Source organism: Corythoichthys intestinalis, chromosome 17 (genome assembly GCF_030265065.1).
Source record: "Corythoichthys intestinalis isolate RoL2023-P3 chromosome 17, ASM3026506v1, whole genome shotgun sequence".
Classification (NCBI taxonomy): Eukaryota; Metazoa; Chordata; class Actinopteri; order Syngnathiformes; family Syngnathidae; genus Corythoichthys; species Corythoichthys intestinalis.
In genome coordinates this window covers 3,219,989-3,247,040 of record NC_080411.1, presented here as the reverse complement: position 1 = coordinate 3,247,040, position 27,052 = coordinate 3,219,989, and the positions used below count along the sequence as shown (strand labels likewise).

Genomic DNA, 27,052 nt, shown 5'->3' with positions numbered 1-27,052 from the left:
TTGCTTTGCAAGTTAGCCAATTATATAGCATTAGCTGTATAATAACTTTGGCTATGCAAGTTTGCTAGCTCAAATGCCATATATTATGTAGCTAATGCTATATAATTGGCTAACTTGCATAGCAAAAGTCCGCTAGCCCAAATGCCTTATAATGCTAATGTTTACCATGTTATTTCTTGTGCGCACCAGATTGCTCAAATTTTATTTCTGTCGATGTCCCTACAGAAACTCCTTAATGGCTTCATCTGACAAATAATTTTGCAATGAATCACCAAAGTCGATAGATTTGTCTGTTGACACTCTTAAAGGTGCCCGTCAAAATGGATTGGACATCTATCGATTGCACTGAAACATGATCGCTGGCAGTCAATAAGTAAGTAATAAATTTATCAAATTCTTTTGCAATTGATGGATTATCCTGTCGACTGTTTTTTGCCTTAAACGTGATATTAATCAAAACTTCACACCGTCAATGGCATTGAAACGTTCGTTGATAGCCAAATCAAATAATTTTGGGCTTAATTTGAGAAATGAAAATTGCGATTAATCTGTTAATTCTAACAGTCCCAGTCTAAAATAGGATATCTATTGCTTTCAATGGCGGACAATGAGTTAAGAACAACTAATTTTTATTGGAAAAAAGACATTGGTTTAAATTGGGACAATACTACTGGCACGTTTTTCTGTGTTTCCTGATTTTTTTTTTTTTTTGTCAATTGCCATCTCATGTTTAACATCAATTTGTGTTCAATATCACTTTAAACTTGCGTTTGGACTGGTTGAAAGTGTGGTCTTTATCGACAATCTGGAGTGTGAGCATCTCAACATCCTCTTTTGTTAGAAAATGTAAAGCAAACACTGGAATGTCAGGTTGTTGTTTTTTTCCTTTTTTAAATAAATGCTCAATGTGAGGAAAAATTAGAATATCGGACAATGATTTTTATGTTTTAGGAAAAAAAATATCTACCAGAAATGTGTCATGGTACAGAAGTTAAAAGCTTCTCAGACCCTTATAACATAAATGCTTCTTGTTGTATTTTATAAGCAGCTTCGAGTCATGTTGACTGCAAATACTTTTTTTATGGTGCTTTCAAGACGCCACGTGATTTAACAGGCCGGCGTGATCATAGCACGGCATGCTTGTGTCTGATTGGTATAATGGAGTCATGTGATTATTGTTGCGACGTGTCATTGGTGGAACTGGTAAAGCTACTGTTGGCATTGCTGGCAAAAAATAAAGTACTACAGTATGTAGAATAAAGCGGTAAAATGTAACTAGTATAGCGGAGTAAGTGCATAGGCGGAGTTTGTCTTTTTGGGCGCGGGGGGCACAACATGTTGATGACCCCAAAACGCAGTGTCCGCAACAAAATTAGCTTACAAGAATATTTATAATAAGTTGACAATGAGCGTTTTTTTTTTTTGTTTCCCATCATTCTTGAGGGGGATTCTAAATCAGGCTGCTTAGGGAATACATTTCGCCAAGATTGTCCATTGAATATGGTACGGCCGCCGGTGTCGTGCCAATGTAGTTACCCCAGTCAAAAATTGTATCCCCTGGGCGAAGCCATATGGAGGTAGATTTGTGTCTTTATTATTCAATCAAAAAAAGTTGTTTCAATTTAAAAAAAAAAAAAAAAAAGCCTATTAAAATATATATTTTCAGCCAAAAAAGTCGCTTCAATCAAAAAAAAAAAAAATGAATGCAAAAATACATTTGAAACAAAAAATACATGCGAAAGCTATTTTTCTTTGATTATTATTATTTTTTTTTTATGTCAAGTTTTTTTGATTGAAGCAACTTTTTGATTGAAGTAATGTTGATTGCTGTTTGGGTCACATTTTGGCTAGGACATTTTTGTCTTTATTATTCAATCAAAAAATATGTTGTCAAATACGAACGTCAAAAAAGTATAGATTTTCAAAATGAAAAACTAGTCAAAAAAAAAGATTTCAATCATAGAAAAAAGTTTTTGAATGCGAAAAAATATTTGAGGTTGAACACTTAATTAAGTTTGAACACTTAATTTTTCATTGAAAAAGTTTTCTTTGAAGCAATCCTTTTTAGGTTTGGGCCATATGATTAGGACATTTAATAAAATCATTCTAAATCATTCAATCACCAAAAAAGATGCAATCAAAAATATTTTCAATCAAAGAATTTTTTTCCCCTCATATATATAAAGGGCTGCAGCTATCGAATATTTTAGTAGTTGATTAATCGACAGACTAGTTAGTTCGAATAATTGAGTAATCGGAAAAGGAGTATGACAAAAGAACAATTGGCTAACATAATAGAAAAAGTCCGCTAGCTTAGATGCTATAAAATGTTTTTTTTTTTTTTAACAATCCTTTTAACAAATGATTCACATATTCCCTCAAAAAAATAAAACATGGCTAAATAGACCTATAAACTAAATTATGAATGCATTAAAAAACATTAGCTCAAACAAAAACTTCTGTTGGTCTTAACAGGGAGCAGCTGGATTCAGCCATGTGAAAAGAGGCAGACCAGAGGGCAGTGTATCTAAATAAAACTAAATGCAAACACTTTCAAAATAACCCATTACAATGTCACTTTAATTAAATAAATACTCGAAGCAACAAAATTTGATTCGAATATTTTTTTCTAATCGAATACTCGAGTTAAGTGATTAATCGTTGCAGTTCTTATATATATATTTAAATTATATGCAAAGCAAATGACTGTCTAGGGTGCTCGAAAAATAATTTTGACCCATTATAAAAATGTTTTTTGTTCATTTCATTCATTTTTGTTGCACTTTTATTGCTTTACAACTTTTATACATATATAGCAAAGTCAATTACATGCAATGACACTTTTCGGCCACCAGGGGGGCGGGGGCCCCCTTAAAATCAGCTTATGAGTTAGAGAAGCGTTTCTTCACAAATCTACTCAAGTAAAAAGTATGGCTTAGTAAAACTACTCTTAAAAGTACATTTTTCTTAACAAAAAAAAAAAAAAACTCCAGTAAATGTAACTGAGTAATTGTAACACGTTACGACCAACTGGTAATGAATGGATCCATTTAAAATGTCTGGGGAATTATTTGTAGAATTTCAATGGAATTGCAGCCTGGCTTCTTCAAAAATGACTGATTGTGCACCTAGATTTTGAGAATTTTTTATATTATGTGGGTATTATGTGAATTTGACAAAAATTGCCAGCTTTTTGAGTAGATTTTGTCTTTGGAGAAGAATTTTCTTTAAAACAATAAGTGTTTTTGGTGCTATGGTGATTTGGTGACGAGCGAAATCCAAAGAAAAACAGAGATTTGCGTCACGTGAATAAATAAAAAAATAGGACTTTTGGGGAACCAATGTCAACTGATTATGCCGTACACTTTCAGTCCGCTAGATGGCGAGAATGCATAAATAACTTCCTTGCCCAGTGCGCCTTGTAGGAGGAGAATGTGTTTCTTACGTCATTGTGAGCGCACGTCCTGTTTTGACGGCTAGCTGGGCTGCAGCAGCAGCACCCCTGTTTGTTGTTGTTTCTGAAGACAAGACACATGAGCGTGTCGCTGGTTGTTATCCGCTTAGAAATCGCCGACCAGTCTCCAGCCCCGCAAGGCTTCCGCTACTCTGCCGGTGAGTGAAGACGGCGACGCCGTCCGGGCGTTGTTTTGCTAGCCGGCCGGCCAAGCTAAAGAGCATACCAATTCTAAACTTGGTCTACATACAACTGACGTTTTCTCGCATTGTCGGAGCCCGTTTCAACGCATTTGTGCTGCTTTTATCCTTAGCGGGCGGCATGTCGGAGGAGCAGCTGGGGGATAAGTCGTTGGCGCTGGCCCGGCTGGCCCTGAGCGGCAAGACGGCGCAGGAGAGGAGCGCCGTCTTGCACCAACACATGGGCAGCAGGTCCATGGGGGACATGGTCATTGAGACCTTCGAACCCAGCCCAGGTGGCCGCACCCGTCGAGGAGTCGTAGCCTACGTGAGCGTCCTCGACTTTTTTTCTTTTCTCATTTGCGTGCGCAGATAAAGGCGGCGGCCAAGACCCGGGAGGTTGCGGCGGTGAGGACGCATCGGCGAGCGCGGCGCCCGACTCGCCTTCGGAGCAGCTGCCCCAGCAAATCTCTTTCTTCAGCGGGAATCCGTCGGTGGAGGTCGTGCACGGGATCATGCATATCTACAAGACCAAGTAAGTCGACGCGGCCGTTCGTCTTTATTTTCGTCATCGCGGGGATGCTTTGCAAAGTCAACATTCCAAAAGCTGTGACGATGCAGGCTCTTTCGATCTCGCCCCGTTGACGTTTGTGCCAAAACAAAACGCGCGTGGAGCCCCTAAAGCACAGGTGTCCAAACCTGTCCTCAAGGGCCGCTGTGGGTCCTGGTTTTTGTTCCTACCAATCGAGCACAGACAGTTTAACCAATAAAGTTTGTGCTAAAACAAGCAGCACCTGACTGCAATCAATTGATTACACTTGCGAGACACCAGATTGGTGAAAAGATGTCGTCTTGTGGTGTTGGAATGAAATCCAGCACCCACTGCGGCCCTATGTGGAATAGTTTGGACACCACTGCCTAAAGGGACATCGACAGAAATAAAATAAATTCAAGCAATCTGGTGCGCTCGAGAAATGATCCGGTGCGCACGAGAAACGATCCGGTGCGCACGAGAAACGAGCCGGTGCGCACGAGAGACGGTCCGGTGCGCACGAGAGACGGTCTGGTGCGCGCGATAGACGGTTGGTGTGCAGTTGCTTACGAGGAACGATCCGGTGCGCACAAGGAACGATCTGGTGCGCACGAGGAACAATCTGGTTTGCAGTTGCTTACGAGGAACGATCCGATGCGCACGAGGAACAATCCGGTGCGCACGAGGAACGATCCGGTGCGCACGAGGAACGATCCGGTGCGCACGAGAAACGATCCGGTGCGCACGAGAGACGAGTCGGTGCGCACGAGAGACGAGTCGGTGCGCACGAGAGACGAGTCGGTGCGCACGAGAGACGAGTCGGTGCGCACGAGAGACGGTCCGGTTCGCACAAGAGACGGTCCGGTGCGCGCAAGAGACGGTTGGTGTGCAGTTGCTTACGAGGAACGATCCGGTGCGCACGAGGAACGATCCGGTGTCCACGAGGAACAGTCTGGTTTGCAGTTGTTTACGAGGAACGATCCGATGCCCACGAGGAACAGTCTGGTTTGCAGTTGCTTACGAGGAACGATCCGGTGCGCACGAGGAACGATCCAGTGCGCACGAGGAACAGTCTGGTTTGCAGTTGCTTACGAGGACCGATCCGGTGCGCACGAGGAATGGCCTGGTGCGCACGAGAAACGATCCGGTGCGCACAAGAGACGGTCCGGTGCGTATGAGAGACGGTTGGTGTGCAGTTGCTAACGAGGAACGATCCAGTGCGCGCGAGGAACGATCCGATGCGCACGAGGAACGATCCGGTGCGCACGTGGAACGATCCGGTGTGCACGAGGAACAGTCTGGTTTGCGGTTGCGCACGAGGAACGATCCGGTGGGCACAAGGAACGGTCTGGTGTGCAGTTGCTTACGAGGAACAATCTGGTGCGCACGAGTAACGGCCTGGTGCGCACAAGATATAGCCTGGTGCGCAGTTGCTCACAAGGAACTTTCTGGTGCACACGAGAAACAGTCTGCTGTACAGTTGCTTACGAAAAACAATCTGGTGCACATGAGAAACGATCCTGTGCGCACCAGAGACAATCTGGTAAACACTACCATTATATAGCATTTAAGCTAGCGGACTTTTGCTTTGCAAGTTAGCCAATTGTTGTAAACACTGGTATTATATCTTCTTTAAGCTGGCGGGCTTTTACTATGCAAGCCAATTGCAACAATTGGCTAACTTGCATTGCAAAAGTCCACTAGCTTAAATGCTATATAATGCTAATGTTTAACAGATGGTTTCCAGATTGCTTAAATTTATTTTTTTTCTGTCGCTGTCTGCAAGCTTGAATGCTGTATAATGCTAATCTTTACCAGATTGTTTCTGGTGCGCACCTGATTGCTTAAATTTACTTTATTTCTGTCGATGTCCCACTAGGGGCGCCGTACTCACCAAAAAAAGCCCCATTCATTTCCAATGGAAAAAACATTGAAAATTTAAAAATTGTATCTCGTCCTATATTGTTCACGTAATTTACACATTCAAAAATATGAAAATAAAGGCGCTAAAAAGTAACATTTTTGAGTGGATATTTTTTTTTTGCCACTTTCAAAATTTATTTAAAATGATCATATATTATTTAAAGGTATCCCCATTTATTTCCAATTGGTAAAAATGAACTGATAACAACAGAAAGTGCAATTATTCAGAAATGCCCTAAAATCAATACAAGCCCCACTCACTCACACAAACGATGCGAAATCACAAAAATATTAAAACAGACAAAAAAGTTGAAAAAGCAGGAAAATCGTATCATATGTACGGATTCTACCAAAATTTTGACCTAAAACATCCCCATATATTTCCATCGGTCCCATACATTTCCAATGGATAAAGAAAATGGCACCATATCAACAGGAAGTGACCTGAAGAAGGCCCAAAATCTACTGAATGTGAGGGGAAATTACCTGTGGGGGAGAGAGAGCGAAGCATTTTCTCCAGAAATGGCATCTTCTGGTGTTTTCTTTTCCTCCCAACCACCCGCCAGCAAGATGACGTCCCTGTCGGAGGACGCGTGTCGTAGCGCACTGGTGTGCATCCTGACTGTCCCGGCCACCATGACAAGTCACGACCTGATGAAGCTGATGGCGCCCTTCAACGAAGTCATGGAACACATGAAGATTATCCGGGACTCCACCCCCAACCAGTATATGGTGCTCATCAAGTTCAGCACGCAGGTGGGGATGCCGGTGCCGCACGCATGCGGATAGCGACCCGCACCTGACGGCGCCGTCTTGCCTTCAGGCGGACGCGGACAGTTTCTACGCCACATGCAACGGCCGCCGGTTCAACTCCATCGAGGAGGCCGTTTGTCAGCTGGTCTACGTGGAACGCGCTGAGGTCATCAAGTCCGAAGAGGTGAGAGTTGTCCGGCGTGGGTGGCGCCGACGACTTTGACAGTCTACTCCTCTTTCTCCCTGTCTTTAGGGCGCCAGTTTACCGGTGATGGAGCTCACGGAGCTCCCCAAGTGCACAGTGTGTCTGGAACGCATGGACGAGTCGGTCAACGGGATCCTCACCACGTTGTGCAACCACAGCTTCCACAGTCAGTGTCTCCAACGATGGGAGGACGCGTCGTAAGTAGGGTTGTTGAATAAATTTTCAAGTGTCGACGCAAAAATGTTGTATCTGGAAACTATTTAATTGCAAAAGTATGGATACCCATTAATTCTTTTTGTCACCAGAAATTGGTTGCGGTGTAGTAAATTTCATTTTGTGCTCTTTAAATTTGGGGTGTTAAATTTAGCGGTCGGTCTGGGGTCCGATCTGGCCTGTGAGGTTATTCTGCCGGACGGGCACATTGTAGCTCAGTCACACTGACTCCTTTTCCTTTCACAGATGTTTATTGGTCATCAACACGGCGTAGAATTAAAGTTCAGACATACAAAATAAGGAAACGCATCTAGATTAAACGTAGTAAAATGTGAGCATGGCTACATTGAGGCTAATGGAAAAAAGACAATGTACAGTCCCTGACAAAAGTCTTGTCGCCTATCCATTTTGTAGAAACAATTGCTAATAACCTGACTTTTAATTAGTGTTGCACCGATACCATTTTTTGGGCCCGATACCAATACCGATACCTGGCTGCACAGTATTGGCCGATGCCGATACCATTCCGATACCACTCTGGGATTTGGGAAATTAGCTCAGTAGGGGAGGGCAGTACAGTTGCGTTCAAGTGATGCCAGTGGATGGTATCGGCGCCCTAAATGTTGGTACTCGTCGATACTGATACCATCATTTTGGTCCGGATCGGCGCTCCCTGCCGATACCGGTATCGGTATCAGTGCAACTTTACTTTTAATGATTCAATTGGTTTCAGAAATGGCTCATATGAAAAGCTAAGACCCTCCCAAATGATGTTGAATGTACAAAAATATATTTGTAAGATTTATCATTTAATGAAGACATAAACGCCAAATTTTGGCAAGACAAAAGTTTTGTCGCCTACAGAAAGTAGTGTGAAAATTGGACAAAATATGTACTTCAAATACAAAAATATGTTACATAACATAAGTGAATTAAGTCATGGTGCTGTGAGATCCAAATTTAATATTTTGTATGACTTCCATGGGCTTCGGCAAGGATTCATACAATTTATTGATGAAGTCATCAGGAACATTAAAGAAAGCAGCCATGCATGCCTCCCAGAGTTCATAAACATTCTTGCATGCAGGTGTCCGGTGTGTCGCTACTGTCAAACTCCAGAACCGGTGGAGGAGAATAAATGCTTCGAGTGTGGCGTGCAGGAGGTAACGCCGACCGCCGGCCAGGATCCTCCTCCCCCTGCTCCTTTTTGGCTAACCCGTCGGCCCCGCTCCCCCTAGAACCTGTGGATTTGCCTGATCTGCGGCCACATCGGCTGCGGTCGCTACGTCAGCCGTCACGCCTACAAGCACTTTGAGGAGACGCAGCACACCTACGCCATGCAGCTCACCAACCACCGTGTCTGGGACTACGCCGGAGGTCTGTTTGACAACCGCTTGTTTCGAGACATCGGCTACCTTTACACGGACGTCATTTGTTTGGATGAAAACGATGATCGGACGCCCTATTTTCACGGGCACTTAAACTATATATCTGGCAAAGTGGTCATCTCTGATACAAACCAGTCCGGTATTCTGCCCGTCGTGTCTTTCTCTCGCTCATTTTCTTCTTGCTTCCAGGAATAACACAAACGTACGGAGCCCCACAGGTGCCAGAGTCGAAAAAAAAAAAATTTTCATAGCTAATCTGTACCCACAGTTTAGTAATCCGTCCACACAGTTTAGTAATACGTACCTACAGTTTAGTCATCTGTACCTATAGATGGTACAGATTTATTCATCTGTACCCACAGATGACTAAACTGTACCCACAGTTTGCTTACTTTCAAAACAATTTTATTCGTCAAGAGCAGCTACAGCTCATGTATAGCTGCTGGTTCGGTCCATCAATGTTTGGAGTCCCTTCTGAATCAAATTGGTGACTACTGTTTCCAGGTCATTGCTAAACTGTGGGTGCATATTCCTAAACTGTGAGTACAGTTTAGTAAACTGTGGATACAGATTACTAAACTGGGTACAGTTTAGTAATCCGTTGGTACAAAGTACTAAAAATTTGGGTACAGATGACTAAACTGTGGGTGCATATTCCTAAACTGTGAGTACAGTTTAGTAAACTGTGGATACAGATTACTAAACTGGGTACAGTTTAGTAATCCGTTGGTACAAAGTACTAAAAATTTGGGTACAGATGACTAAACTGTAGGTACATATTTCTAAACTATGCGTACAGATTACCAAACTGTGGATGCATACTCCTAAACTGTGGGTACAGATTACTATATTGTGGGTGCGGTTTAGTAATCTGTGGGTACAAATTACTAAACTCTGGGTATAGTTAAGCAGTCTGGTGGTACAAATGACTAAATTTTGAGTAGAGATGACTAAACTGTGTGGACGGACTACTAAACTGTAGTCCGTCCACACAGTTTAGTAATTTGTACCCACAGATGACTAAACTGTACCCACAGTTTACTCATCTGTACCCACTCATCTGTGGGTAAAATTACTAAATTGAGTACAGATGACTAATCTGTGGGTACAAATTACTAAACTGTGTACAGATTCCTAAACTGTGCGTACACATTGCCAAACTGTGGGTACAGATTCCTAAACTGTGCGTACACATTGCCAAACTGTGGGTACAGATTACTAAACTGTGTACAGATTACTAAAAGTACAAATTACTAAACTGGGCGCATAGTTAAGAAATCTGTGGGTACAAATTACCAAACTGTGGGTACAGATTACCAAACTGTGGGTACATATTCCTAAACTGGGGGTTCAGATGACTAAACTGTAGGTGCAGTTTAGTAATCTGTAGGTACAAATTACTAAACTGGGTGCATAGTTAAGCAATCTGTGGGTACAGATTACTAAACTGTGGGTACAGATTACCAAACTGTGGATACATATTGCTAAACTGTGGGTACAGATTACGAAACTGTGAGTACAGATGACTAAACTGTGGGTACAGTTTAGTAGTCCCTGGATACAAATGACTAAACTGTGGTTATAGTTAAGCAATGTGTGGGTACAAATTACTAAACTGGGGGTACATATTCCTAAATTGTGGGTACATTTTACTAAATTTAGTAATATGTGCAAACAGATTACCAAACTGTTCGTTGTTTAGTAATCTGTGCGAACAGATTACCAAACTGTGGGTAAGGATTACTAAACTGTGGGTACAGATTACTTAATTGTGGGTACAGTTTAGTAAACTGTGGGTGCAGATTACTAATCTGTGGGTACAGTTTAGTCTTGTGGGTACAGATTAGCTATGAAAAACCCTGGCACCCGGGGGATCCGTACAAAGGCGCAGCAGACATTAGCAGTGCTCTGAAATTTTCAAACAAGTGTTTTCATGCGCACTGATCTGATTATAATTTGACATAAACCACCACTGTCTTTTGGAATAAAATCTGGAGCGGGTTAGAATATGCCAAATGCGGTGTGCACATGGAGTATTTTTATTCCCATCCAGTTTTTAATCCAAATACATTTGTTCATGCCAGTGTTGTCTTCAAAATCTTCTAGAGCTTGAAAAAAAAAAACAACAAAAAAACATTTTTTTTAAAGTATTTATTTATTCATTTATTTATTGTTTTGACGGCATAGTATTATGGCCACACAAAGAAAAAAACCGACAATAACACTGTTACAGTCCACCCTTTGAGTCATACATTGTAATAATATGAAATTTAAATCGTAATATGAGAATGAAGTCATTCTGTATTATGACAGAAGTAGTGTTATGACAAGATTTAACTCGTGAGATTAAGATTTAAGTGAGATTTCAAGATTATAGTCATAATATGAGAATAAAGACGTGATATAACGAGAAAAGGGTCTTGTTATCACGGGAATAAATGTTATAACGAGGTAAAAGTTGTACATTATGACATTAAAGTCGTATTAGCAGAAAAAAAGGGGTAATGTGAGAAAATATATACCGATATTTTTTCACACCCCTAATGCTAAACGTCTTTCCTTTGGTCAGACAATTACGTGCACCGTCTGGTGGCGAGCAAGACCGACGGCAAGATGGTCCAGTACGAGTGTGAGGGGGACACCTGCCAGGCGGAAAAGATTGACGCCCTGCAGTTGGAGGTACGCCCGTCCCGACCTGCTCACCCTTCCAGTCTTTTTTGGCGCTGACGTGCAGTTGCCGTCTTTCTCCCTCAGTACTCGTACCTACTGACCAGTCAGCTGGAGTCCCAGCGAGTCTACTGGGAGAACAAAATTGTACATTTGGAGAAGGAGACGGCGGAGGAGGTGAGCCGCCCAAAAATCAAGCATTCTTCGATCTCCGCTATAATGAATGAACGTAATTCACACATACAAAGAAAAAAAAAGTCAAGTCGCACAAAATTGCCCAAAGATTAACAGGAAGTGACCCAAAATGTACAAGAAGTGACCTTGGAATGCTCCAAAATGTACAGCCCCTGGAGCAAATGCGCCACGGACTGGTACAGGTCCCTGGCCTGGTGGTTGCGGATCCCTGTTTAACTGCCCTGAATGGGTGTGAGCACCTTGGCCACCGGGAGGCACTGTTGGGCTAGGTGAGAAGTATGCATTGACAGTAACACTGTGTAGTAGAATTAGTCGTCCTGATGAACTACGGTATTACCTGTTTTTGGCAACATGCAAAGAGCCTGTAAGAATAGCATTAAATATTAGCATGAAACCGGTTGTTTGTATCTAAATTAGGGGTGTGACAAAATATCGAAATGGTGATATATCGTGATTAGGGGTGTAACGGTACACAAAAATCTTGGTTCGGTACGTACCTTGGTTTTGAGGTCATTGTTCGGTTCATTTTCGGTACAGTAAAAAAAAAACAATGCAAAATGCACTAAACCAGAAACAACAGTCTTAGCGGACCAATCACAGTCCGTTTTTGCCACGTCATACACGTCTACGTGACGTGAAGGTTAGTAAATTTGAGAGGTGCGCGTCAGGCTACGGCGTAGGGTCGTAACTCGGTTCTTCCTTGACGGCGTAGGTCTGACGCGGAAGTATAACTTGGCCTTAACATTTTATCATGTAGAACAAACTCTGATAAAAAGCTTGAAAAAATAATGAATTAGTTCAAAAGTGTAACTCTTTAGCATTCAGAAACACTAAAAGAAATGAATAGAAAACATTGTGGTGGTCAGTATATGTTACTTTTATAGATGCAAGTGCAGGGAAATATACATGGAATCACTCCTTTCTGAGGAAAGAAATATGGAATCATGAGAAACAAACAAAGAAATAACAATCAAAACACATCTCTAGTATTTCGTAGCGCCACCTCTGGCTTTTATGACAGCTTGCAGTCTCCGAGGCATGGACTTGATGAGTATTCTTCATCAATTTGGTGCCAACTCTCTTTGATTGTAGTTGCCGGATCATCCTTGCAGGTCGACCATTTTTTTCAATTTCCACCACAGGTTTTCAATAGGGTTGAGATCTGGGCTATTTTCAGGCCACGACATTGACTGGATGAGTCTTTCTCCAAGGAATGTTTTAACAGTTTTAGCTCTGTGGCATGAAGCATTGTCATCTTGGAAAATGACATATTTTCAATTGAAGGGATAATAAAGCTGTCTAAAATTTCAATGTAAACTTGAAGATTATTGAAGATTTATCCACAGCCATCTCCCCAGTGCCTTTACCTGACATGCAGCCCCATATCATCAAGGACTGAGGGAAATTTGATGTCTTTTTCAGGCAATCATCTTTGTAAATCTCACTGGAACGGCACCAAAGAGAAGTTCCAGCATCATCACCTTGTCAAGAGTCAAGAATCTGCATTGGACAAGGTGTTAAGTGTCAAAAATCTGCATTGGGCAAGGTGATGATGCTGGAACTTTTGTTTGGTGCTGTTCCAGTGAGACCTTAAATGGCCCAAAATGACCTAATTGCCTGGCATTGACTGCCACTGACAGCCATAGACGTTCGATCCGTTGAAGTTCAAATGGATTGGACGTCTACTAGTGATAAACTAATTCCAATTCACACTAGAAGCTTGTTTTTCTCTTAGTTGTTTGTAGAATATCCTAGAATGATTTCCTGACCAATGTATCGATTATTTTTGTATCGTCAGATCATCGTTATCGTGAGCTTTGTATCGCATATCGTATCGTGAGGTACCAAGAGGTTCCCACTCCTCATCTAAATGCACAGTGTGTGTCGTTTTCTTGACGTGACAGATCAACAACATGAAGGCTAAATTTAAGGAAACTCTGGAACGCTGCGACAACCTGGAACGCCGGCTGGGAGAAATCGGCAAAGACAAGCAAAGCGTGGAAAAGAAGTAAGTTGAGCGGCACCCAAAATGGAGTTACACTATTGTACTTATTGAAAATGCGCGTGCACGCGCAGATGCACGCAGCTGAGCGGCCGCGTGGGAAAACTTAGCCAGGAGCTGAAGGAGGAGCGGGAGATGAACAAATGCCTGCGAGCCAATCAGGCGCAGCTCCAGAACCGACTCGCCGACGAGCAGCGACGAGCTAAAGAGAACAGTGAGGACCGCGCAGCAAATACAGTGGGGCAAATAAGTATTTAGTCAATTGTGCAAGTTCTCCCACTTGAAAATATTAGAGAGGTCTGTAATTGTCAACATGGGTAAACCTCAACCACGAGAGACAAAATGTGGAAAAAAAAAAAAACAGAAAATCACATTGTTTGGTTTTTAAAGAATTGATTTGCAAATCATGGTGAAAAATAAGTATTTGGTCAATACCAAAAGTTCATCTCAATACTTTGTTATGTACCCTTTGTTGGCAAAAACGGCAGCCAAACGTTTTCTGTAATTCTTCACAAGCTTTTTACACAGTGTTGCTGGTATTTTGGCCCATTCCTCCATGCAGATCTCCTCTAGAGCAGTGGTGTTTTGGGGCTGTCACACGGACTTTCAACTCCCTCCACAGATTTTCTATGGGGTTGAGATCTGGAGACATCCTAGGCCACTCCAGGACCTTGAAATGCATCTTACGAACCCACTCCTTTGTTGCCCTGGCTGTGTGTTTGCGATCATTCTCATTCTGAAAGACCCAGCCACGTCTCATCTTCAACGCCCTCGCTGATGGAAGGAGATTTTCACTCAAATTCTCTCGATACATGGCCCCATTCATTCTTTCCTTTACACAGATCAGTCGTCCTGATCCCTTTGCAGAAAAACAGCCCCAAAGCATGATGTTTCCACACCCATGCTTCACAGTGGGTATGGTGTTCTTCGGATGCAATTCAGTATTCTTTCTCCTGCAAACACGAGAACCTGTGTTTCAACCAAAAAGTTCTATTTTGGTTTCATCTGACCATAACACATTCTCCCAGTCCTCTTTTGGATCATTCAAATGCTCTCTAGCGAACCGCAGACGGGCCTGGACGTGTACTTTCTTCAGCAAGGGGACACGTCAGGCAGTGCAGGATTTGAGTCCATGGCGGCGCATTGGGTTACTGAGAGTAGCCTTTGTTACTGTGGTCCCATCTCTCTTTAGGTGATTCACTAGGTCCCCCCATGTGGTTCTGGGATTTTTGCTCACCGTTCTTGTTATCATTTTGACGCCAGGGGGTGAGATCTTGCATGGAGCCCTAGATCGAGGGAGATTAGCAGTGGTCTTGTATGTCTTCCATTTTCTTATAATTGCTCCCACAGTTGATTTCTTTACACCAAGCGTTTTACTGATTTCAGATTGTCTTCCCAGCCTGGTGCAGGTCTAAAATTTTGTCTCTGGTGTCCTTCGACAGCTCTTTGGTCTTGGCCGTAGTGGAGTTTGGAGTGTGACTGACTGAGGTTGTGGACAGGTGTCTTTTATAGCGATAATGAGTCAAAACAGGTGCCATTAACACAGGTAACGAGTGTAGCCTCGTTAGACCTCGTTAGAAGTTAGACCTCTTTGACAGCCAGAAATCCTGCTTGTTTGTAGGTGACCAAATACTTATTTTCCACTCTAATTTGGAAAAAAGTCTTTAAAAATCAAACAATGTGATTGTTTTTTTTTTCTCCAAATTCCGTCTCTCATGGTTGATGTTTATCCATGTTGACAATTACAGGCCTCTCTAATCTTTTCAAGTAGGAGAACTTGCACAATTGGCGGTTGACTAAATACTTATTTGCCCCACTGTAGTTCCCTATAGAGGCTTTACACTGTTGGCCAAAAGTATTGGCCCCCCTGCAATTTTGTCAGATAACGCTCAATTTCTCCCAGAAAATGATTGCAATTATAAATGCTTTGGTAGATCTTCATTTATTTTGCTTGCAATCAAAAACACAATAGATAATGAGGGGGAAAAAATTAAATCATTTTCATTTGACACAAAACTCGAAAAATGGGCCGGACAAAAGTATTGGCCCTCCCTTAGCTTAATACTTGGTAGCACAACTTTTAGACAAAATAACTGCGAACAACCGCTTCCGGTATCCATCAATGAGTTTCTGCTGGAATTTTAGACCATTCTTCTTTGGCCAACTGCTCCAGGTCTCTGAGATTTGAAGGGTGCCATTTTCAGATCTCTCCACAGGTGTTCTATGGGATTCAGGTCTGGACTCATTGCTGGCCTCATTGCTTGAACTTGTTTGAATGTTAGTCGATTTTATTTATCCACCATCAGCACAATCTTTCGTTGAAATCTCTCGTCAATTTTTCTTTTCCGTCCACAATGAGGAAGGTTCGCCACAGTGCCATTTGCACTTATTGATGACAGTGCGCACGGTAGACATAGGAACATTCAGGTCTTTGGAGATGGACTTGTAGTCTTAAGGTTGCCCATGCTTCTTCACACTTTTGCTTCTCAAGTCCTCAGACATTTCTTTGGTCTTCTTTCTTTTCTCCATGCTCAATGTAGTACACACAAGGACACAAGACCGAGGTTGAGTCAACTTTAATCCATTTTAACTGGCTGAAAATGTGATTTGGTTATTGCCACCACCTGTTATGTGCCACAAGTAAGTAATGGGTTCTTTTAATTACACAAATTACAGAAGCATCACATGATTTTTCAAAGGTTGCCAATACTTTTGTGCGGCCCATTTTTGGAGTTTTGTGTAAAATGATAATGATTTTTTTTTTTTTCCCCATTCTCTTTTTTTTCATTGCAAGCAAAATAAATGAAGATATTACTACCAAAGCATTTGTAATTGCAATCATTTTCTGGGATAAATTGAGCATTATCTGACAGAATTGCAGGGGTGCTAACTAGGGCTGTCAAACGATTAAAATTTTTAACCGAGTTAATTACAGCTTAAAAATTAATTAATCGCAATTAATCGCAATTCAAACCATCTATAAAATATGCCATATTTTTCTGTAAATTATTGTTGGAATGGAAAGATAAGACATGATGGATATATACATTCAACATTCGGTACATAAGGACTGTATTTGTTTATTACAACAATAAATCAACAAGATGGCATTAACATTATTAACATTCTGTTAAAGTGATCCATGAATAGAAAGACTTGTAGTTCTTAAAAGATGAATATTAGTACAAGTTATAGAAATGTTATATTAAAACGCCTTTTAATGTTTTCATTTTAATAAAATTTGTAAAATTTTCAATCAAAAAATAAACTAGTAGCCCTATTCTGTCCTCAATGTGTGTGAGTACAAAAATTGACAGATAGCGAACATAAGTTCCAAAAAGAAATCAGACGGTGTGGCAAAGTTGGGCTTTACTGAAGTCATCTCTTTTTGACAGGAGCACGTTTCTTGTATTTTTGTAAAACTGAAAATAACTTGCATATATCACAAAATAACATAAAATGTACACACACGTGTCCATTTGAGCAGTAGCACTAGCCAATTAGCTCACAAGCATCTAACAATGTAACTGCATTTCACCATATATGTGAACAAGTTCAAATACACATCATCAATAACTATCTAATGCTCATGAAAATAAACAAAGGAGGAATATAACTCACAAGCGATGCATGTATTAGACACAAACAGTGTGATGGGGCTATGAGAACTGCCACTGAATACTGGATGTGGACGTTAGCTGGTCTGAATAGCACTGTCTATTAGTGTGAGTTCGCGTCGACATATAATCACGTCAGAAAAGCGCGCCGAAAGCCAAATAATCAGCTGCACTGAATCGCCAGCAGAGGGCGACATTACGCCACATAACATATGCAAGTCACACCCAAGCGCCAGCAGAGGGCGGAAAAACTCCATAAAACACAATTAACAAGTTGGCCTTTCACTGTACTGACATTTAAATCTGTCTGAGCCGGCCTAGTGCGTTAATTGCGTCAAATATTTTAACGTGATTAATTGAAAAAATTAATTAACGCCCGTTAACGCGATAATTTTGACAGCCCTAGTGCTAACACTTTTGGCCATCACTGTATGTCTGTAAATGGCAGCACAATTTAATGTAGTTTTTTTAGCGTGACAATGTGCTTTTTTTCTTTTTTTGTGGTGGCGGTGGCATTTAGACGACGCCAAAGAGCGAGCTGTGTCCGAGCTGCGAGATCAGCTGCGCGACGTCATGTTCTATCTGGAGACGCAGCAGCACATCCAGCACCTTCCCGACGAGGCTCGCTGCGAAATCCAGGAAGGACAAATCAACGTGGCGGCAGGGCCCGCGGCATACGATGACGACGACAGCCCCGTGGACGCCGCCGCCGCCGCCAGAGGAAGGCGGGGCCGTGGCAGGAAGAGGAAGTAGAAGTACTTTTCAAACCCCGCGTGTGTAGATATGTCATTTGGAAATGAATTTGTGACGCTTCTGCCCGCATTTCCCCACCTGTGCCTTTGGGTGGCGCAGTCACGTGGCCGTTGTGCAGAGAGCCTTCAGTGACTGACGTTGCCGCTTTGCGCGTTTTAGTCTGTCACTGGTCTTCTACAATCCTTCCCTCATAATACCCCAAGAAAAAAGTATGGAATCACCAGTCTCTGATGAGCACTCACAAACTCGGATAAAAAAACTTGAAAAATAATGAATGAGTTCAAAAGTGCAACAGTTTAGCGTTCAGAAACACAAAAATAAATGAATTAAAAACATTGTGGTGGTCAGTAAACGTTACTTTTATAGAGCAAGTGCAGGGAAATATACACTCACCGGCCACTTTATTAAAAGGTACACCATGCTAGTAACGTGTTGGACCCCCTTTTGCCTTCAGAACTGCCTCAATTCTTCGTGGCATAGATTCAACAAGGTGCTGGAAGCATTCCTCAGAGAGTTTGGTCCATATTGACATGATGGCATCACACAGATTTGTCGGCTGCACATCCATGATGCAAATCTCCCGTTCCACAACATCCCAAAGATGCTCTATTTGATTGAGATCTGGTGACTGTGGAGGCCATTTGAGTAGAGTGAACTCATTGTCACGTTCAAGAAACCAGTCTGAGATGATTCCAGCTTTATGACATGGCGCATTCTCATGCTGAAAGTAGCCATCAGACATTGGGTACATTGTGGTCATAAAGGGATGGACATGGTCAGCAATAGAGGTGAGAATCTTTGGGCACCTAACAATTCCATTACAATTATTTCAGAGAGTCCGATTTGATTTTAAATTAATTATTGATGCCCCCTCCCCCCATTTTTTTTAAATGTTTTGTATATTTGTTCCAAAATTGCTCAAAAATCCTCTCAGGCTAAATAAACCAAACTACTATTTTTAGTAGAGGTGTGCCAAATTTCCGATTCTTAGATTATTTGCGATTCGGCCGTGGAAGATTCGAGAACAATTCACAAACATCCAAATTCCGATTATTGAAATTTGCCAAGTAAAGCGGAAGTACAACACACTCAGCGCGCCGCGGGTCTTCGGGACGCAATGAGGAACGGAGCGAGAGTAGCTAAACATCATGCTTCTCATTACCCGGCCCCTCGGGTAATGCCAATGGTCAACTCACGGCTCTAGCTCAACTCATGCCACGAGATAAAAAAACACAACATACCTGACTGCTGCTGAAAAGTTGCTACAAAAGTACGTCATTCACATAATGTTATGGTAGATATCATTTATATAGGACTAGATGCAATATAGATTCAGTAGCATTAGCAACACATCTACAAAAAGCTAGATGCGGGCGTTAGTAAACGGCCGCCATCTTAAAGCAGTACACTTCCCTGCAAGGCTGTTGTAGCGACCCTTCCAAGCAAACCTAATTAACTTTTTATCTAAAATACTCCTAAATCGGTAAAATATTGACTTGAATCTATCTTTAAAATAGTTTTAAAACTTTCACATGTTGAAAGTAGACAAAAGGGAAATTATGGAATAACGGGAGCAATTTTAACAACTTTACGGTTGATTCACAACATTAATTGAATGTAGTTTAAAGCTGCTGATACAGAATGGGGACTGGAGTTTTTTTATTTACTGTTATTTTTGTATATTTGTTTACTGCTATATGTTAACTTGATACCGAAATAGTAGTTTGGTTTAGCCTGAGAGTATTTTTGAACAATTTTGGTACTAACGTACAAAACATTTATTTAATAAAAAATTAAAACAAAAATAAAAAAGGAGGGGGGTGCATCAAGAATCGTTTTATAATCGAATCAGAGCCTCTGAATCGTAATCGAATCGTTAGGTGCCCAAAGATTCCCAGCTCTAATTTTTAGTATCAAGTTACTGGTTAAAAACAGTAAATAAAATACTCAAGTCCCCAGCAGCTTTAAACTACATTCAATTAATTTATGTTGTGAATCAACTGTTAAAGTTGTTAAAATTGTGCCCATTATTCCATAATTTCCCTCATGTCTACTTTCGACATGTGAAAGTTTTAAAACTGTTTCATCATTTAAAGATCGATTCAAGTCAAGATTTTGCTGATTTAGGGGTATTTTAGATAAAAAGTAATTAGGTTCTCTACAACAGAGCCTTCTAGAGAAGTCTACTGCTTTAAGATGGCGCCTGTTTACCAGCACGGGAAAGTGTCATTTCACACCTAGTCTAGATGTTGCCGTATGTTTGTAGCAACTAGCAACTGGGCACTGTTTGTAGCGGCTGACGGCTGCAGTCAGGTATTGTTTTTTTTATTACCTAGCGGCATTAGCTGTACATGATATTTACTCTCGGTCTGTTCCTCATTGCGTCCCGAAGACCGCGCTGACTGCGATTTATTTCCGCTTTGCCTGGTATAATTCAATAACCAGAATTTGGATATTTGTGAATCGTTCTCGAATCTTCCACGGCCGAATCTCGAATAATCTAAGAATCGGAAATTTTGCACGCCTCTAGTCAGCAACAATACTCAGGTAGGCTGTGGCGTTCCAACGATGCTCAATTGGTACCAAGGGGCCCAAAGAGTGCCAAGAAATATATTCCCCACACTATTACACCACCACCACCAGCCTGAACGGTTGATACAAGGCAGGATGGATCCATGCTTACATGTTGTTGACGCCAAATTCTGACCCATCCGAATGTCACAGCAGAAATCGAGACTCGTCAGACCAGGCAACGTTTTTCCAATCTTCTATTGTCCAATTTCGATGAGCTCGTGCAAATTGAAGCCTTAGTTTCCTGTTCTTAGCTGGCACCCAGCGTGGTCTTCTGCTGCTGTAGCCCATCTGCCTCAAAGTTCGACATACTGTGCGTTCAGAGATGCTCTTCTGCCTACCTTGGCTGTAACGGGTGGTTATTTGAGTCACTGTTGCCTTTCTATCAGCTTGAACCAGTTTGGCCATTCTCCTCTGACCCCTGGCATCAACAAGGCATTTCTGCCCACAGGATTGCCGCTCACTCGATATATTTTTTTTCCCGGACCATTCTCTGTAAACCCTAGAGATTGTTGTGCGTGAAAATCCCAGGAAATACTCAGACCAGCCCATCTGGCACCAACAACCATGCCACGTTCAAAGTCACTCAAATCACCTTTCTTCCCCATACTGATGCTCGGTTTGAACTGCAGGAGATTGTCTTAAACCGTGTCTACATGCCTAAATGCACTGAGTTGCCACCATGTGATTGGCTGATTAGAAATTAAGTGTTAACGAGCAGTTTTACCGGTGTACCTAATAAAGTGACCAGTGTCAAGAATCTTCATTGGACAAGGTGATGATGCTGGAACTTTTGTCCTGTGCCGTTCCAGTGGGATTTACAAAGATGACTGCCTGAAGAAAACATCAAAATTCCCTCAGTCATTGATTATATGGGGCTGCATGTCAGGCAAATGCACTGGGGAGATGGCTGTGGTTAAATCTTCAATAAATGCACCAGTTTACATTGAAATTTTAAGACAGCTTTCTTATCCCTTCAAATGAAAATGTCATTTTTTAAGATGACAAGGCATCACGCCACAGAGCTAAAACTGTTAAAGCATTCCTTGGAGAAAGACTCATCCAGTCAATAGCCCAGATCTCAACCCTATTGAAAACCTGTGGTGGAAATTGAAAAAAAAAAAAAAGGTCAACACCAAGGCTCCAACTGGCAAGGATAATCTGGAAACTGCAATCAAAGAGAGTTGGCACCAAATTGATGAAGAATACTCATCAAGTCCATGCCTCAGAGACTGAAAGCTGTCATTAAAGCCAGAGGTGGTGCTACTAAATACTAGAGATACGTTTTGATTGTTATTTCTTTGTTTGTTTCTAATGATTCCATATATTTATCAAAATGGAGTGATTACATATACATTTCCCTGCACTTGCTCTATAAAATTAACATTTACTGACCACCACAATGTTTTTTATCCATTTATTTTAGTGTTTCTGAATGCTAAAGAGTTGCACTTTTGAACTAATTATTTTTTCAAGCTCTTTATCCGAGTTTGTTCTACATAATGAAATGTCTGAGCGAGTGCTCGTCTGAGACTGGTGATGCCATACTTTTTTGCTAGGGGTTGTATTTCTGGTAGTTTTATCTGGTAATCTTTAAAAAAAAAAAAAAAAACATGCTGATCAAACACTGCTGCTATGGAACTTGTAGAAACGACTTTAGACATTATGACATGATGTTTTCTTTATACGTTTTCCGATACCAAAAACTCTGAGGGGGGGAAAAAAATGGGAAGAATTGATCAACTTGCGCGGATGTTTTAACACCAGTAAGGTGAAGCCATTCACATTTCATATGCAGTAAACATTTTGTTGGGGGGCATGGTCCTTCAGAGGACGAGGAGGTAAGCCATTTTGATATTTTTGACTTATTTTTTAGTGTGGCATTTTGCTGTGCTGCTTGTCTGAGATTGAATGACCTGAAGAAAAAAAATATTAAAATGGTATCTGGCTACCACTGTTACCTTTTCTGTTGTTAAAAAAAAAGATTTAGTAAGGGGGAAGTGCAAGTAAATTATAGAATAAAGATTTGTAATTAATGAAAAAATTAAAAGTGTTCGTTGGCTGTCGAGGAGCATTTGCGATCGCTACACAAAGATTCCGATTCTGAGATGTATTTGTCATTGACACCAGCTCTCACAAGATGGCAACAGATACAACGAAATTCCGTTCGATGAGTAAGCATCGGACCGCTGCAGATGTTGTTCCGCGCCGCCACTTCTCTCTCCAGAAATTACAGAGCAAGTTACATACATTGTATCATACAACATTCCATGGGTATGACACGACGCACAGGTCACGCCAGGGAATTTTTGTAAATAATAATTAGAAACAAAACATGAATTTTAGGGGTGCACGATAGCCATTTTTTAAAACCGATATCGATAACTTCCTGTTCCTCAAAGCTGATACCGATAACCGATAATAAATGTATATATATTAGTGCTGTCAAACATTTAAAAATTTTAATCGAGTTAATTACAGCTTAAAAATTAATTAATCGTAATTAATCGCAATTAATCGCAATTCAAACCATCTATAAAATATGCCGTATTTTTCTGTAAATTATTGTTGGAATGGAAAGATAAGACACAAGATGGATATATACATTCAACATACGATACATAAGTACTGTATTTGTTTATTATAACAATAAATCAACAAGATGGCATTAACATTCTGTTAAAGCGATCCATGGATAGAAAGACTTGTAGTTCTTAAAAGAAAAATGTTAGTACAAGTTATAGAAATTTTATACTAAAACACCTCTTAATGTTTTCGTTTTAATAAAATTTGTAAAATTTTCAATCAAAAAATAAACTAGTAGCCCGCCATTGTTGATGTCAATAATTACTTACACAATGCTCATGGGTGCTGAAGCCTATAAAATCAGTTGCACCCAAGCGCCAGCAGAGGGAGGCAAAACTCCATAAAACACAATTAACAAGCAGTTCACTGTACTGTCATTTAAATCTGTCTGAGCGGGACATCTGTGTTAATTGCGTCAAACATTTTAACGTGATTATTTTAAAAAATTAACGCCCGTTAACGCAATAATTTTGACAGCCCTAATATATATATTATTAAATATATATATATTAAATGTGTAACCTGGGTTTTTGAACACCTGGAGGTTTAAAAAATATATATAAAAAGTGGTGGATTCAACATAGATTCCCCTTTATGGTGTGGGGATGGTGTGGCTCAGTGGTAGAGTAGTTGTCCCCACACCCCAGAGGTTGTGGAAAAGTGCTATACAAGTATAGCATTATACACCATTTATCTTATCAGATTTTTCATAATGACATGAACAAAACAGTGCGTTTCATTTCTGCACTGCCCGACAGTCAGCTAAGAATGAATGCACTTCCATAAACCACAAGGCTTGGTCTTTTCTTGCTTTTATGGGAAGACACTCGTCTTAATATTGTGAAAGTACAACAGAAAGATACACATATTTTCAATAGTCAATATACAACAAACTGCACAATCCACTTATATACACAACTATTATATGTATAGCATAGCACACTAGCTTAAGCTACTAAAGCATTGGCTGGCTTCTATAACTCAACTTATGAAGTTCTGTACATATGACCCTTCACCACAGAATTAAACATTTTTCACATCCATATGTAATAGTAAACATAAAATACATTTCCGAGGCGGAAACGTAACAGAAAGCATTCACGACTGTCAATGCGACCGCTAGACACCGCAATGTGTAAGTGATTGAACCAAACTACTGTAACAAAAAATAGGTGCATTGAATTATTCTGACCAGCAGGTGGGAGCAATGCCCCGCAAATGGTCAACTGATTTTCCATACTATTGCTTAATCTGCAAAGCCAGAACAGTACATATTATCGGTCCTATTATAAATGTTATTGGATTTATCGAGATGATGTCATAATTATCGTGCACCAGTAATGAATTTGGATTATTATTTACATCTGTAGCGCTGCAATGCATGCTAGGAGGCATGTTGGATGACAACAGTGTTGTCAGGTAGCAGCAGAGGTGGACGACTGTCTCCCTGAAGCGAGCAGTGATGGCTAAATGAACCTTATTGAAGCAATGAAGCTTTGCTGCCAATTGGATCAAAGCTTCATGGTGTTTCATTTGGTCTTATGACAGTCTGATGATGCTGCTGTAAAATAACAAGTTACCGGATAATATTTTTTGGTATAAATATTAGGGCTGTCAAACGATTAAAATTTTTAATTGAGTTAATTACAGCTTAAAAATTGTAATTAATTGCAATTCAAACCATCTCTAAAATATGCCATATTTTTCTGTAAATTATTGTTGGAATGGAAAGATAAGACACAAGACTGATATATACATTCAACATACGGTACATAAGTACTGTATTTGTTTATTATAACAATAAATCAACAAGATGGCGTTAACATTATTAACCTTGTGTTAAAGTGATCCATGGATAGAAAGACTTGTAGTTCTTAAAAGATAAATGTTAGTACAAGTAATAGAAATTTTATATTAAAACCCCTCTTAATATTTTCGTTTTATTAAAATTTGTAAAATTTTCAATCAAAAAATATACTAGTAGCTCGCCATTGTTGATGTCAATAATTACATCATGCTCACTCATGGTGCAACACATACAGTCAGTTGGACCCAAGTGCCAGCAGAGGGCGCCAAACACCAAAAAACAAGTAACAAGCGAACATACCACTGTGCTGACATTTTAATCTGTTTGAGCGCGGCATGTGTTAATTGCATCAAATATTTTAACGTGATTAATTTAAAAAATGAATTACCGACCGTTAACGCGATATTTTGACAGCCCTAATAAATATTAGGGTTGTTCCGATCATGTTTTTTTGCTCCCGATCCGATCGTTTTAGTATCTGCCAATCCCGATATTTCCCGATCCGATTGCTTTTTTTTTTTTTGCTCCCAATTCAATTCCAATCATTCCCGATAATTTTTCCCGATCATATACATTTTGGCAATGCATTAAGAAAAAAATGAATAAAACGTGGACGAATACATACATTCAACATACAGTACATAAGTACTGTATTTGTTTATTATGACAATAAATCCTCAAGATGGCATTTACATTATTACCATTCTTTCTGTGAGAAGGATCCACAGATAGAAAGACTTGTAATTCTTAAAGGACAAATGTGACTTTGTATATTGTGACTAAATATTGCCATCTAGTGTATTTGTTGAGCTTTCAGTAAATGATACTGTAGCCATGCCCAAATGCATGATGGGAAGTGCACCCATGACTGTGCGTAGTGGTACTAATTGATATATCTTCTCTGCGTTGGGAAATAACAGTGTTAAGAAAAAGATCAATTACTACTTTGCTTCCCCACGATATTTCTAATCGTAGGGAGAGGGATTGTAAGGCTTTAGCCAATTAAAAAAATGCTCCAAAGGCTGCCAAAATTCACTCTACTCATTTTACGCTGCCTTTTAGCTTTATATATAAAGATAAAACGGCGCCATTACAGATTGAACGCGACAATGCGTGAGTGGGTTGTGCAGCGCATGCGTTAATTGCGTTAAATATTTTAACGTGATAATTTATTTAAAAAAAAAAAAATTAATTACCGCCGTTAACGGGATAAATTTTCTAACCCTACCCTAAGCCTAAAGTAAAGACTCTGGATGAGTGTAACATATTATGTCTGTAACGTTAAATACAATTAAAAAAAAAAAATATATATATATATATATATATATTCGACCCTCGTGAGGAATAAGCGGCATGGAAAATGAATGAATGAATAAAAAAAGGCATGTCCGATAATTTTTTGCCAATTCCACTACTCTGAAAATGACGTGATCGGACCCGTTCAATCGGGACATCTCTGATAAATATCCCATAATACAGTGAGGACAATTGCGGCTTATAGTCCGGTGCGGCTTACCTATAAACAAATGTCATTTGGCTTATAGTCCGAAAGCTACGGTACTTACAACATGGCTAAAACAACTTCAAAGTAAAAAGATGACACATTCTATTAATCGTTAGTTACATCCTTATAAAGAAGACATACAAGTTATCAAATGTTTATGAGAAGAACATACAAACTCTCAGAGTCAAACCTTTGCAGTAAGTGATTTTAATTCCTATTGTATAAAGAGGCTTGGAAGCAAGGGTGAGATGATGGCAAGGTTGAAAAGGCATACACATCTGCTCTCTACTTAGTATGGTCCAGTACCCACTGACAAAGCCGAGTGCAGTACATTTGTGGGCTCACCGTTGAGAAGGACCGGCCTGGATGCCTCAGTCTTTTCCACCAATATTCCAATCTCTTCTTTAAACTGTAAACTGTAAAAATGTCAATGATGCCAATGAAGTAGCGTTGATCAGGTCCATCAATGACGTGTAGAGCGTTCTTTAAATTCAGCAGTAAACGTCTGTTTTGGGCCTCGAAGTCCTGAAGCTCTTCACTTTCGCTGCCGGCGGTATGCCGCCGACTGTGGCCATCTCCGGCTTGTGCTGGCTTCTTGGGATGCCCGTCCTCTGTTTCAGATGTAAAAGCGGGGTTCTCCTCTGGGACAGCCCCGGGTACGGAGGGGATACTATAGCCCTGGGTGGCGCTTGGATTCACAGAT

At 40.6% G+C, this 27,052-nt stretch overlaps 2 protein-coding genes across 4 annotated transcripts in view; one reads left to right on the top strand and one right to left on the bottom strand.

The window, feature by feature from the left end:
• Nucleotides 1-3,439: 3,439 nt before the first annotated feature.
• On the top strand, nt 3,440-26,186 carry brap (BRCA1 associated protein). The gene is made up of 13 exons (XM_057819857.1): nt 3,440-3,612; nt 3,768-3,929; nt 4,006-4,168; nt 6,655-6,844; nt 6,912-7,025; nt 7,095-7,243; nt 8,347-8,422; nt 8,498-8,636; nt 11,217-11,326; nt 11,402-11,491; nt 13,414-13,517; nt 13,586-13,725; nt 17,649-26,186. Exons 1-13 carry the CDS (start codon nt 3,534-3,536, stop codon nt 17,879-17,881), a joined length of 1,749 nt encoding a protein of 582 aa, XP_057675840.1. The 5' UTR covers nt 3,440-3,533; the 3' UTR covers nt 17,882-26,186.
• pip5kl1 (phosphatidylinositol-4-phosphate 5-kinase-like 1) overlaps nt 23,820-27,052 on the bottom strand; it is a 37,175-nt gene continuing 33,942 nt past the window's right edge. For all 3 annotated transcript variants that reach the window (XM_057819861.1, XM_057819859.1, XM_057819862.1), the window contains one exon: nt 23,820-27,052. In XM_057819861.1, coding sequence (XP_057675844.1) covers nt 26,635-27,052 — 418 coding nt within the window. In that variant the 3' untranslated portion in view covers nt 23,820-26,634.

What these genes read in the sequence shown, in the direction of transcription:
- brap (XM_057819857.1), top strand. Translation starts at nt 3,534, where the DNA reads ATGAGCGTGTCGCTGGTTGTTATCCGCTTAGAAATCGCCGACCAGTCT. An exon ending in AGGCTTCCGCTACTCTGCCG is followed by an intron (nt 3,613 to 3,767) that starts GTGAGTGAAGAC and finishes TTTTATCCTTAG; the next exon opens with CGGGCGGCATGTCGGAGGAG. An exon ending in TTGACGCCCTGCAGTTGGAG is followed by an intron (nt 11,327 to 11,401) that starts GTACGCCCGTCC and finishes TTTCTCCCTCAG; the next exon opens with TACTCGTACCTACTGACCAG.